We start from the raw sequence: 15,433 nt of genomic DNA on the forward strand, positions 1-15,433 counted from the left end.
CCGTCTTTTCCCATTCCTCTCCTCTTTTGCTCCTTTTTTTCCTCACCTGTCTGCTCCACAACCTCCTGACACTGTGCCTGTTGGCAGTTTAGTTGCTGCATGCTCCATGAGGCAGCATTCATCTCTCTCCCCACCTGCACACTACTGTCCCTTCTCCTTCCCCACCCCCTCCAGATTGCTGCTTGCATACCATGTAATGTTGCATTCCGGCCCAATATACTGGAGTTGGCAGCCATGTGCACATGAGGTGTGTGTGTGTGTGTGTGTGTGTGTGTGTGTGTGTGTGTGTGTGTGTGTGTGTTCAAAAGGTTCAAATGGCTCTAAGCATTATGGGACTTAACATCTGAGGTCATCAGTCTCCTAGACTTAAAACTACTTAAACCTAACTAACCTAAGGACATCACACACATCCATGCCCGAGGCAGGATTTGAACCTGCGACCGTAGCAGCAGCACGGTTCCGGCTGAAGTGCCTAGAACCACTCGGCCACAGCAGCCAGGTGTGTGTGTGTGTTTGGGGGGGGGGGGGGGGGGATCTCTTATACTGACAAAGGCTGTGGCTGAAAGCTGTATGTGAGTGTCTTTTAACTGTGAATGTCTGCAACTTGACATGGCTTCATTATGATAAGCAGCAGTCTCTCTTTTCCTGCATTGTTGATATTTCTTACCTGAAGTTTCAGTTGTTTAAGAGCTCTGAGATATTTAGCTAGTCATGAAGCATATACTGGAAAGACAGATTAAACATTATACAAGGGGGAGTGTTTATTGAGATCGAAGTTGAGTGCGACAGTGAAGTTATGTGGTCATGTATAACAGACCTAGGTGGAAACAAATAATTGTTGGATGTTTTTACTGGCCACCTGATTGTGCTATGACAGTTCTAGAGTCATTCCAAGGAAGTCTATGGCCAATAGTGCATAAATACTCAGACCATGCAGTAGTAGTTGAGGTGACTTTAACCTACCACATATGAAGGGGATGTCAATGGATTCATGGGGGGGGGGGGGGGGGAGTTGTATAGACAGACAGTCATGCAAAGTACTTTTGAACATGTTTTCTGAAAACAGTTTTAAGCAGGCAGTTTGGCAGCCCACCTGCAATGGAAATATCTTAGACCTTGTAGCTACAAACACGCCGGACCTTATTGACAGCATTAGTATGTCATACCTTACCAAAAGACCTGACTGAGAACTTGAGAAAATTCTTGTCTTATGTAAAACCACTAAGCAGGTCTAAGGCCTTCATCCACTCACTCACTGATCAGTCAGGTTTGGCAGTTGAAAATAGCAAAACAAAAGTCAAAGTTTAAATTTCTGCATTTAAGAAATTGTTCACACAGGAGTCGTACAGAGATACTGTCATTTGAGTATTGAACAGACTCCTGTACGGACTACATAGTAATCAGTATCCCTGACGGAGAGAAATAACTGAAAGAGCTGAAAACAAACATGTCATCAGGTCTGGGTGGAACCCAATTCAGTTTTACAGAGACTACTCTATGGCAACGGCCCATACTTAGCTTGAATTACTGTGAATCTTTCATCCAGCACAAAGTCTTAAGCAACTGAAAAAAAAGTGCAGGTGACTTCGGTATATAAGAAAAGGTAAGAGAATGGACCCACAAAATTACAGACCAACATCCCTAACATCGGCTTGCTGCAGAATCCTTGAACACGTTGTCAGTTAGAATACAATAAATTTTCTAGAGACCTAGAAGCTTGTGTCCATGAATCAGCATGGTATTAGAAAGTGCCGCTCATGTGAATATCAGCTTGCCCTTTTCTCACATGGTATGCTGTGGACTTTCATCCAGCACAAAGTCTTAAGCAACTGAAAAAAAAGTGCAGGTGACTTCGGTGTATAAGAAAAGGTAAGAGAATGGACCCACAAAATTACAGACCAACATCCCTAACATCGGCTTGCTGCAGAATCCTTGAACACATTGTCAGTTAGAATATAATAAATTTTCTAGAGACCTAGAAGCTTGTGTCCATGAATCAGCATGGTATTAGAAAGTGCCGCTCATGTGAATATCAGCTTGCCCTTTTCTCACATGGTATGCTGTGGACTATGAATGAAGGGCAACAGGCAGATGCCACATTTCCAGAAAGCATTTCAGACAGTGCCCCAATGCAGACAGTTAATGAAAGTATAAGTATATGGAATATTGCCCCTGATGGTGAGTGTTCGTCAGAGACAAAGGTATTTTCAGGAGTGCCCCAGGCAAGTGTGATAGGACTATTATTATTTTCTATACATTGAGTTGGTGCTTAAGCTCATAGCATTTTTTGAAAAGTTTAATAAACGTGGCAAATGCACATAACAGAGTGTTTAGGCATCAATAATATATTATCCTTCATAATTACAAAAGTCTGTGAGTGCTGGAGTAACATTTCAATTTCGCGACTGTAGAGGTCACTTGGTTTTGAGGTGAAGAACATGTCAAGCCATGCAGGAGTGCATTTTCATTGGGAAAGCAAGTTTCTTGAAGGTTGTTTGACAGAGAGCAGAAAAGGTGATAATCTGAAGGTGGAAGATTAGGTGAATAAGATGAGTGTGGAATGACTTCCCAACACATCTCCTGTGTAGTGTTTTTTGTCAGTCTAGCAGAATGCGGGTGGGCATTGTCGTGGAGTAGCATCACTTCAGACAATCTTCCTGATCACTGTTCTTGGACTGCATCTGCAAGACGTCTCAGTTGTTGACAATAAATGTCAGCAGTGATGGTTACATCTTGGGGAAACTATTCTTATGACACCGCACTGTTGCTGTTTCACCAGATGCATAACATTATCTTTTGTAGATGTGCAAAGGTCTTTGTACAGGGATCTGCTGCTTTGTTTGGGCTCAGCCATTCCTTTCTTTTCCTCATATTAATACAAAGACACCATTTCTCATCATGAGCAATGATATAGGATAGGAACGGTTAGTGTTGTTCACGAGCCTGTTTATGACGAGCAAGCATAGATGCACAATGCTAATTTTTGTGATTTTGGCTTAAAACATGTGACAGCCATTTTGAACCTTCCCCACAGCATGCAAATATCACATACTGGTAGAGTGGTAACAGTTCATCATAGTTGCCAGTTCTCAAGCACACTGACATGGATCATTGTGGATCACAAAATGTAAGTTTATGTGGATGGGTAGGGGAAAAAAACCATAATGTTTGGATACAGCATTAGTAGTGTCCTGTGTAACACAGTCACTTCGTTTAAATATCTGGGTATCATGTTGCAAAGTGACATGGAATGAGCATGAGGATTGTGGTACGGAAGGTGGATGGTCAACTTCAGTTTATTGGGAGAATGTTGGGAAAGTGTGGTTCATCTGTAAAGTAGACTGCATATAAGATGCTAGTGCAACCTATTCTTGAGTACTGTTTGAGTGTTCAGTATCCATACCAGGCTGGGTTAAAGGAAGACACTGAAACAGTTCAAAGGCCACTGCTAGATTTGTTACCAGTAGGTTTGAAAAACATGCAAGTGTTATAGAGATGCTTTAGGAACTCAAATGGAATTGCTGGAGGGAAGCCAACATTCTTTCTGAGGAACACTATGGAGAAAAATGAGAGAACTAGCATTTGAGGCTGACTGCATAACAATTCTACTGCCACCAACATAAATTACACATAAGTACCATGAAGATAAGATACTTGAAATTAGGGTTTGTATGGAGGCATATAGACAGTAGTTTTACCCTCACTCTGTTTGCGAGTGGAACAGGAAAGGAAATGAGTAGTAGTGGTACAAGGTACCCTCCATCACACACCTTACGGTGGCTTTCGGAGTATGTTTGTAGATGTACAATGGGCAATACTATGTGCCACAATCTTCACAGTGCCTTGCACAGTATGAGTGCAGTTGTATAATTTTTGTCTGTTGAAGTGAGGTATTCATGTGTGGTGGTACAAGGAAGCAACTGATAGCATTTGTCCCAACATTCTATAAAGGTAGGGAAATTAAGAGGCAATGCTTGAAGACAGGATGTGCAGACAGTGACATGTGATAGTAATAGGCAGTATTGATCAATTACCTTTCCCATGGACAGTGATTAAAAGATGACAATTCATGGGTTTTGTGATAGATGTAGTTCACACAAAGGAAAGTGGTTGCATTGTCAGAGTTGTTAGTCAAGAAAAGAACCAGAATCATAAATGTTAGTAATGAATTCTAAATACCCAACAAAGTACAGACCACTGCAAGTTACAAACATTGAGAATCCTGATTGGCATTAAAGAATTTAGGAGTAAAGGTGACAACTCCTGGAGTAGCAGAGGTGTTGAGTCATTGACAGGAACATAAACAAGGCTGAAAGCTGTACTATATACATTATATAGAGTGTGCAGTACAGCTGGGCACACCCTTGTGCAGTGAATGAACCACCAGCCAATCAGAAGGGAAATGGTAATTGATGATCAGTTGTGGAATAGTGTCTGGAGATCACTGATCACTGGTGATGGCGGGGGGGTGGAGGGGGGTGGGGGGGTGGGGGGGGGGGGAGCACAGCATGCTTTGCCAAGAGCGAGGACCAGAGGGAACAAAAGCGTGTTCTGCTAGCATCCTTGTAGCCAGCATGTGGTACCTTTCCTATAAGTCTCATTGATCATTCAGCTGCTGCATGAGGAAACTTTGTCTATCAGCATTCTTAACCAGAACAAACTGCTTTTATGCTGAGGGGTGGTTGGAACTGGCATGTAGGCCATGAGATGTAGTAAGTGTTAGAATAGAAGAACGGCAGCTTGCGTAGTATGGACATACAATGTGAATGACATATGACAGGTGGCCAAAGATCACCTTGTGTACCGCCTTCATGGAAAAAGGAGAAGAAAAGAGGAAGACCAAAGGTTGCTTGGTTAGATGGGGTGAAGGAGGCCATGAGAAAAAGAGGAACAGCAGAAGACAGGGAAGGTATAACCGATGGCAACAGATGTATGGATGTATGGGATGCAGTGACAACTGTAGGAATCTGAGAGAGAGAGAAGAGAGAGAAAGAAAGGGAGAGAGAGAGAGAGGAGAGAGAGAGAGAGAGAGAGAGAGAGAGAGAGAGAGAGAGATTTAGCTGGATTTTGTGCTTTTTCCCTGAAAATTTATATTACCACCCACACTTCTCACACATCTTGCACACACTGGTTTATGTTATTTTCTTTATGCTAGCAGGTAAAGTTCACTGAGAAATCTGCTGGATAGTACACTTTTGGCAGCTTAACTGTATATAGAGTTCACTTTGTGGATCTGTCTACAGTTTTATGGTAGTTAAGACTTCTGGTAAGACTCAGTCCTCATTTACCAACTTTTGTTTGTGTGTTGTCTTTCCCATTATATTTTATGAACCAGGATCACCTGATTCCTCATCCATTTAACCTGAGTTTGCTTGTAGAAGGATTTTATTCAAATCTCAGTGAGTCCATTGGATTCACACTTTAAGAATATGTACTGCCCTTTAAGTCTTATATTGACTTCTTACAATACATATCAATTTTATGTTGATATGCCTGCCTTGCAGTCATTAGTCTCTAGCTAACAGTCTACACCAAACCTCATTTGATCTAATCACATATATGTAGCTCCATTGCAATTCAATGCTCAGAGGTTTAAATGGGCTACCAGGGTGAAAAGGCTGATGTAAAGGGACACTTTATACACATCCCTCCAGACAGCTGTCTGTAAGACTGCTTTGAAACTCACTCTTGTCTATTCATTAATTACCATGTAATTATTGTTAGGTAAGTTATTAATTGTGCCTCATGTGAATCACAGTCAAAGAGGGTATTCACTACTGAATAAACATTCATGTCACTGTTTAAGTGTTCACCTACAAAAATATTGTGTACTAGTGTACTGCTTTCCTATGCAATTATGGCATGAAAATTAACAACAAAACCTATAAGTATTAAGTGATATTTCCAAATTGTTTCTCTTATTTGAATCTTTCAGAAAATGAATATTAACATTTCCACTGTTTCTCATTTACTTTTTTTTGTTTGCTAGCTGGCGTAATACATATTCAAGTTTTTCTAAGAATATCTTAAAGTTTTCCATTGTGGATCCATGTATTATTACTGTGACATTTATAAATGACCTTTCTGGTAGCAAAAGTTCACAAATGCAGGCTTCCAATTCTTGAACTAAGCAGAAATAATTATGAACCAGATGTTATTTTTAACTTACATGACAGCTCCTCCTTTATCTGTATTTTTCCTACTGAAATCGGTTGCTGATTTTTAGTCATTTACGGTTAGCATATGGATTCCTTTATGTACAGGTTGCTCAGGCAGATATAATATATCAACTTCCTTTTGACATCACATAAATGGATAAAAAGTGCATTAACTTTGTTTTTTACTCCTCTAACATTCTGATGCATCATGGTAAGACTGAAACTTCCTGGCAAGTTAAAACTGTGTGCCAGACTGGGATTCAATCATGGGACCTTTGCTCTTTCCAAGCAAGTGCTCTACTGCCTGAGCTGTTCAAGCATGGCTCATGATCCATTCTCACAGCTTTACTTCTGTCAGTACCTCATCTTCTACCTTCCAAACTTCACAGAAGCTCTCCTGCAAAACTTGCAACACTAGCACTTCTGGAAGAAAGAATACTGTAGTTTCCAGAATGAGATTTTCACTCGGTAGCAGATGTAAAACTTCATGGCAGATTCAAACTGTGTGCTAGACCCAAACCCGGGATTTTTGCCTTTTGTGGGTAATTGCTCTACTGCCTGAACTACCCAGGCAATGCTCACAACTATCTTCACAGCTTTACATCTGGTACTACTTCATCACATCTACTAACTTCGAAACAACACTCCTGTGAAACTTGCAAGACTAGCAATCCTGCAAGAAAGGATACTGTGGAGACCAGGCTTGGTCGCACCCTAGAGGATGTTTCCAGGAGACTGCACTGATATGAAACTTTCTGGCTGATTAAAACTGTGTGCTGGACTGAGACTCAAACTTGAGACCTTTGCTTTCCACGGACAAGTGTTCTACCACTTGAACTACCCAAGCACAGCTCATCCTCACAGCTTTACTTCTGCCAGTACCTCATTTCCTACCTTCTGGCTGTGGCTAAGCCATGTCTCTGCAATATCCTTTCTTCCAAGGCTTGCAAATTTCTATGAAGTTTGGAAGGTAGGAGGTGAGGTGCTGGTGGGAGTAAAGCAGTAAGGAGAGGTCATGAGCCGTGCTTGGGAAGCTCAGACGGTAGAGCATTTGGCAGCAAAAGGCAAAGGTTGAGTCTCAGTCCGGCACACAGTTTTACTCTGCCAGGTAGTGCCAGTAGTGCACACTCCACTGCAGAGTAAAAATTCCATTCTGGCATGATAAGATTATTCAAACAAGTTTCTTTTGTGTGGGATACCTGATTTACCTGGACCTCTTTTAAAGCAGTGTGCCTGGAAAAAAGAAATTAAACTTACCAAAAAAGGTCTTACTTCCCACACCAGTAATAATAGAAATTATACCTATTGGTAGTGACACTTCCCCCCCCCCCCCTCCCCCCCTTCCCCCTCTCCACCCCCCCCCCCCCCCCCCCCCCCGCCCTCCCTAATATATTTTCAGCTAGCAGTTCAGCTAATCTATTTTTCTCCATCAGAAGAAAGATAAGGTGCATGTTAGCAGTCAGAAGTAACATAATATTATAATTTGTAATAACTGTTTCCATTGCTTCAACATTTTTGTTTCTTGATTCAAGGGCATAAGAATTTTTTTCATCCTTTTTTCAATTGAATAATTTTTTGCAGTCCTTGTGTACTGTTTCCTCTATTTCTAGAAGTCCTGAAATCAGAGACTTTGTTCCATTTGTGGTTCTTAGCCTTGGTTAGTTCTTATATTACGATAAAATAAATTGATTGTGTGCTATCACATGTGCAGGACTGTAGAAGAATGACAATATTGAACTTGAATCTTTTTTTTCAGGGCACTGAAGAATGCCCAAGCAAAACTGAGAAGCCAACAAGCCAGTGCACAAATGGAAAGGAGAGAAGAGGTATACAATGTAACGCTTTGCCTTCTTGTATTCATGTGTTCAGAGACTTTGCTATTATAACTTACCAATCTCATTTAGTTCATGACTTGATCTAGTTAGGTACATTATTTCCTTTTTTATAACTATTATATCAGGACTTTCCTTAATTTGACATATTCTTCTAAATATTGGAGTGAATCAATTCTGAAATTAATTTTTTTTTCAGTGATTTTGTGTAAAGGATCAGAAACATGTTAATATAATGAATGAGAAGAATTTAAAATTGAAAAATTTACTGGTACTGTGTGCTGTTGTGATATTATGTGAATCACTTTATTATGGTGCATGTGACAACTGATATTTATAAAATATAATTTGTTCTTCTTCTATTCTTTGCATTTTATACAGTAATTGGATCAATAACAGTTCTTCTTTCCTACACTAATGTATTTTAAATAATTTATTACATGTGGATGTTTCCTAACATATCTTCTGTACTACATATTGTCATATATCAATCGAAATATTAATTTCTATGATGATAAAAGCAATTTGAAAAAGTGATTAGTATGCATGTTCTTAAATATGAGAATTTAACTAATGTTAACTTTACAATATATGCATGTATCTTCTGTATCAGACATTCATGTATGATAATCTCTGTAGATCTTTACTAATATTGTTTTTTAACAATCCAGCAAATATTTTAACACTCACTAATACAGATTTTATTTTTTTTTTGTCTCTCTCTCTACCACACTGTCCACACCATTCTTTACATTCCAATTAAAATGCTTCTATTTTCATCTCTTTCTTTCTTTTTGATTTCAAATAGCCTGGCCCTGCTGGTTTCTTGAAGAGCTTTTTTTAGTTTTCCTCTCCTGCTTTATCCTGTATCTTGTTTGAGTCTTTTTGTAGAGTTTTTAACATGTTTTAATGTGAGAATTCATTTTTGCAATGGTAGCTGGTGTTGGGTAAACAGAAGCATTTCTGCTTTAGATTCTGTCTTTTTCTGTATTGTCTTCATCTATTTCAACACATCTTCTTGGTCCTTGCAACAGTATCAGAATTGTATTAATTGACAGTATGATTTGTTTTGTTTCCCCTCCTATTTGTGTATCTTTTGTTTTTTTCCTGCAATTCATATTTGAGTTTCAATCCCTACACTGGAACACAAAATATAGGTGGAAATGCAGGACAAGGCTGTGGAAACCATTCTGAACATCAGCAGCAAAAATGCTTCGGAAGTTATGGAAGATGCTAAAGAAGAAAAGAGTGATGGTTTTGATGATCGAGTGAGTGAAATTCAAGAACTTAAGGAAGAACTCAAGAAACGTGGGCAAAAGGTGTCTGAACTGGAGAAAGAAATTGGTACCCTGGAAACTGCTCTTCAGGAGAATGCAAACATAGCTGAGCTTGAGGAACTGGTTGTGGTGGTTCGACAGAAAGATGACAGGATTGAGGAGCTGGAGGAGGCACTTCGTGAAAGTGTTAGAATAACTGCAGAAAGGGAGAAGGTGTTACATCAGGAATCAACACGTCGGAAACAGATCATGGAAAAGGTAAGAAACTGTACCCAATCATACAAAATAACGCTTTCACGATCATAAATTATTATCCTCACTTAGATTTCAGTATTACTTATTTTTAGATGTGCAGCCCACGTAAATGAATGTTGTGTACTGTGAAAAGCCCCCTAGCACCCAATGTTATAGCTATTCTTGAAAAAATTAACATAGAAATTATAAATATTGATCTTAGCCCCCAAGTAATAAATAAATGACAAAAAGAGGAACACTTCATCTGACTGAAACTCAATGCTTAAAGGTACTACAGTTTTACATGTGATTAATTGTATGTTCAGGGTGTCTGAAAACAAACAAATAAAACACAGTATGAACTATACTGAAATTTATATAGCTGGAAAGTGAAACCAAAATTAGTTGGTAGCACTGTTACAGTGTGCATGTATGAATACAAGAATAATGAGGAATGTAAATGTTTACTACAGGAAAAGGTAAAGTGAGAGAAGGTTTTCCATTGATAGAACATAACATGCATATTTTGGATGATCAGAATGAAGTCTATAAAGCATATTCAATTTATTTCTTGCAGTCATCATAGTAGGGTACTCAGTACTCATAAGAGTATCGTAGGACCAGCAATGTTGACAGACAGGAAGTGTTAAATCACAACAGAGAAGAATATCACTCTTGCAATTCACCAGAATGATATACACTAAATGCAACACCATTTTGAGGAATTTAAAAACCACCAGTCGTGGAGCAGAAAGACAACTGAATATGCAAAAATATGCAATTTGAATACAAGCAAATTAGCGTCAAGATGAATGTTTAGTACTGTGTAGTTAACTCTTATACCACAGAAACGTTCTTCATTTAGCCCATTGTGGTCTGTATCACTTACCTAGATAGACTACAACATTATGTCATTTCATACTATTATGATTCTTTCTGCAGGAGATTTATTACAGAAAAAATATACCACTCTCATGTGCAACATGGCATTCACATTGACAGATCATGGAAGTGATGCTGAATGTACCACTTCCTCCCTACATAAATGCCATTGCAATGAATTTAATAACAACAGTGACACTAACTCTTCATTTTTGTGATTTCATTCCTGTACACCCTGCGCTGCCAGACACTAGCTGCATGATCTGGTATGTGACCACCTCGGAGAAATGCAAGTATAAATGCAAAATAAGACACTGTGAATAAAGGCATCAGTGACATGGCGTGCCCTCCTGCTGGGCAAATCCCATAGCTCTTCGAGAGTGGTTGATAAACACAGACATGAACTGCCTACACACAGCACGCTAAACATGTTCTATAAGGTTTAATACCCAGAAAAGAGAAAGTGATAAGGACTTCGGGTGTCAAAGTTAATCAACCACCATTGTTTGTCTGGCATGTGGGATTTTAGCTGCATTTACACTTGGTGCCCTCTGTTGAGAATGATGTAGATGGTTGGAGAAAGGATGTCTGTATTGTACTAGAACCCATTTTTTTGGTTCTGATCTATCTGTGTTTCACAACAGCACTTTCTATACTGTCTCCACATATGATATTCCATACCGTCTTTTCTGGCTACTTATGTCTTTGCTGGCCCTCTAGTTGCACATGCACAGTTTTGAGATGGTAAACTTGTCTGATAGGAGAAGACAAATCAAATTAAATGATTTTTTAATACTTTTAACAGAAAACAATTCAAATGCTGAAAAAAGATGTTTTTTTCCCATGTGTTCTTGCATGCATCATTACTGTATTTTTGATTATTATGGGATGAAAAATTTGGGAGAGAAAAATGAAGTTTATTCTCTTTTAGAGTTCAGGATTTCATTTGCAGCACTAGGCAACAAATGCCAAGAAACTGGTCCACCTCCAGGTCTTGATCTAAGCAGACTTAGAAAAATTCATCTGTGAAAAATGTCACTCCTGACAAGTATGTACTTATATCAGTAAGATCCAGGATGGAAAGTGTGCCAACAAGAAATGTCTTGATGATTTTCAGATTGTGAAGTAGACTTTTTGTGCCTGGGTGTATAAAAACATATCAAAACAAGCAAATTATGTATAACAATAGCCTGTACAATACCTTTGAATGAATGATGACCCTGTACAAACAATATTTTGTAAACAAATTATTTATAATACAGTTGTAAAAACATTTTTTTGATTCAACAAACCACATTAGAACTAATCACAAGGCATTTCATTCAAATTTATTACATTCATTGTTACAAAGTTACGATTTTTAAAAAGATACATGCTAAAAGCATTAGGAGATACCCCAGCCCCATTCTTGGCTTTTGAAATCAGTTGTGATTCTATTTAGTTAGTTAAGTGAGCAGACTAATATGAAACTATATAAAATATTGTCAGTATGAAAGTCAGAATTGTGTCTCGCTTGAACTGACAATCATTTGTTGAGTAATAATCCTGAAAACATAAAAAAGAGGCTAGAGGTGTGGATCTGTGGGGAGTGGAATGTGCTGGTGGTCTACTGAAAGCCAAAAGAAACTTTAGCAACAGTAGCCCAACAAATAAAAATAACAGTCAAACTGTGCCCTACCAAGTATTTGGTCATCATACTTCAAATTAATATTTCATAAACATACTTTTAAAAAAGTTCTAAAAATAAGTAATTAATCTTGAGTCTTTTTAACAGTTTTTCACAGATACAAATATAAAGCCTTCCTCTATCAGTGTAGAGGTATTACTGTTTCTTCATCATGTCCATTAACATCTTGTGTGCTTGAATTTTCTAAAAAGTATTAGAAAGTTCTAACCTTTTAAAATCACAAAGAATTTTAAACTTACAGATTACAATTTGAGCCCAATCAGTCAAATAAAATAGGTTTCATTGAAAACAAACACTAGTTACTGCTTGACAGTTGCTCCACAGTGAACCAATTTACAAATATATACATCAAATAATTGCTTAGTTACCTGTCCCTGTGATTGATCACTTCTCAGAACTACTCATGCCACCTACATCTGTCCTTAACATCAACAAGGTACCTCTAGAAATTCACTGCAATATACAAGTGAGTTTGCGGTACTGCCAAGTATCATCAGATTGAAGGTTGAGTAAATGAATGTACAAGTCTCAAATCTTTTCCGAAAACCCTTAGATCAATGGCAGTCTCAGTATCCCACCACAGTTCTAACAGAAACACATTTTTCACACAGTTCTGCTGCACTTTTCACTGTGACAACCTTCCTTAGGGAGACTTAAACCTGGAACTACCTGCTTGAATGATCACAATGCCTCAAAAGTTCCAAGGCTGGCATACCATATATCTGTCCAATGTAGTCAACAACCATTTCATGGTCTGTATGCCTTCTCAACACACCATGAAACCATTGTCAGCATCCTTACAGAGTTCAAACACTGTCATGTCTCCCCCACCTCAGCTGCAGGCCCACTTCACACTCCTTTCTCAGTGTCCGTGCAGTGGTACTTGCCATCACTGACCAGAGACACTCTCCGCACAATACTGACTGACCTCTCTCCTTGCTCATGCCTCAATCCACTGATTATATCCCACAGTCCACAGTGAGTATCTTTTGGAGAATGTTGTTGGAGACTGGAGATGCTTCAGATATGATAAAAAAATAATTAACCTTATATGAGTAACATGGTTTATTCTCCCCCCCCCCCCCCCCTTAAACTTCCTCCCCCTTCTTCTGGGGGTGATTCAGACTTCACCTATGGTGCATTACAATTCAGAGCAGAGGGGTCCAGACAATGCTGAGTAGCCTTTTTTTCCTTTTCCTTAAACTACATAATAAGATCATATAAATGCAAACATAACAGGCATACAAATACACAAAAAATTTGAGAAACTACACAGGTTGCACCATAAAGCTTACTTCATAGCACACTGTAGAGCTTTGTTGAGATGGCATCATGTACCAAGAGAGAGACTGGGGAATACAAGTCTAATGACTTACAGATGGACCTACAAATCTGAGCAACATTTTACTTGTTACACTATAAGCCTCCTTACTTGCTGCACAAAAATTTCTAATAAAATCCTTATCCCCAGTTTTAACCCTCATGGGCTGTCTTATTAGGTTTACTTCTCAGCCTCTCTGTGATGTGCAGCTGTTGGTCTTCAGTGTGCAGCTGTTGGACCTCACCTGTTTTCTTTAATAGTCGTAGGATCACTTTTCTCATGTAGTTAATCGTCAATCACCCACAGGTTACACAAGGGAGAATTAATCATATATGCCAGCATGAACTTGGGTGTGGAAGTTTGATGACTTTCAAGATTAGTGATTTTGAAAACATAACATAGCCATGGAACTGACTGATACCTTCTTGTTTGATCCTGAGCATAATACATAATCAATGGCTGCCTTGAGATTATAGCTAACCCTTTCCACAAAAGAGGGCTATGGTAAATAGGGAGTGATGGTTACATGGGCGATGGTTTGACTACTAAAACATATCATTTAAATTGTATGGAATGAAGGAGCATTATCACTCTCCAGAATTGTTTCTTAAGGCCATTATACTAGTGTCTGCCATCATGCACCAAGTAGGAACTAGCCACACAAATGTTGAAACTGCATCTACCACCACGAATAGGTATCTACTAGCTTCCCAAGATCGCCAAGGGAGGTGGAGAAATGGTTAGCACACTGGACTTGTGTTCGGGCGGATGATGATTCAAACCTGTGTCCGGCCATCCTGATTTAGGTTTTCCGTGATTTCCCTAAATTGCTTCAGGCTGATGCCAGCATGGTTCCTTTGAAAGGGCATGGCCGACTTCCTTCCCCATCCCTCCCTAATCTGATGGGACCAATGATCTCGCTGTTTGGTCCCCTCTGCCAAACCAATCAACCAACCAATCTTCCCAAGATCATCGTAAAAGGCCCAGAATATGCACCCCTGTGGCCTGCCATTACTTGCTTTACTGAGTTTACAAACTTGGCATTGTCCCAATAACTTTCATATATCCATATATCCATACCCTAATTGGTGACAAGCATACCACACACAGAGGAATTCTTCCAGCTGTATGTGGGTGTTCCAGAACCCATCTCAGCACATGATTGTCAGTTTCCAGTGTACAACTTTTGTGCTCCAGATAGGAGTGGAACTTCTCTACTGCAAATAAGACCAATAAAGCTTTCAATTTGTACACTGAATAATAGGCTTCTATTTCACACAATGCCCTGGAGGCATGTTCTGTTGTTACATGTTCCCCATTTTCTTCTTGCAAAAGAACAGCAGCCACTCTGGTCAGAGACGCATCAGTCTGACAGATAAATGGTTTCTCGAAATCCAGACCTACCAACACTTGAGTGTTCATAAGAGCCTTCTTCAGCCCTTCAAAGACAGCTTGTTTTGGATCCATCCAATGAAATTTCTGGCCTTTTCTTCACAGTTCTCTGACAGGTACTGCTAACTGGCTAAAGTTAGGAACAAATTCTCTAAAAATGCTATCATCCATATGAGCCTAGCAACACCTTTAGCAGTTTCAGGTGAAGGAAACATAGAAATGGAGTGTGTTTTTACCTGATCAATGTGCACTCTCTTCCCTGAGATTGTACAACCTAAGAATAAAGCCAGGTAGTGTTCTAAACTAAACTTTGATGATTTCATTGTAAGGTATGCTTCTCTTATATGCTGAAGCATCTGATCTCTGTGATCCATGTGTCCTTCTAAAGAAGCACTATAAATAATTATATCATCTAAGTAATTATATAAAAATTTAAATTTTAAGTCATCATATACAAAATCAAATAATTGGGAGAGCACAGGAGCTCCTGCTACCAACCAAAATGGAACCCTTTGGAATTCAAAAAGATTCCATTCAGTCCACATGCAGTGACTGCCTTCGACTCTTCAGTCAGAGAAATCTGATAGTATACCTGGTTTAAGTCAAAAATAGTAAAATACTTAGCCCCCTTTAACCAGGCAAAACAGTTA

General features: G+C 39.0%; 1 protein-coding gene across 1 annotated transcript in view; it reads left to right on the forward strand.

Moving 5' to 3' along the window:
- Positions 1-15,433, forward strand: part of LOC126484254 (trichohyalin-like) — a 731,617-nt gene that overhangs the window by 633,020 nt on the left and 83,164 nt on the right. The window contains exons 15-16 of the mRNA XM_050107675.1: positions 7,915-7,984; positions 9,148-9,525. Coding sequence (XP_049963632.1) covers positions 7,915-7,984; positions 9,148-9,525 — 448 coding nt within the window. The remainder of the gene's footprint in view (positions 1-7,914; positions 7,985-9,147; positions 9,526-15,433) is intronic.

This window comes from Schistocerca serialis, chromosome 6, assembly GCF_023864345.2.
Source record: "Schistocerca serialis cubense isolate TAMUIC-IGC-003099 chromosome 6, iqSchSeri2.2, whole genome shotgun sequence".
NCBI lineage: Eukaryota > Metazoa > Arthropoda > Insecta > Orthoptera > Acrididae > Schistocerca > Schistocerca serialis.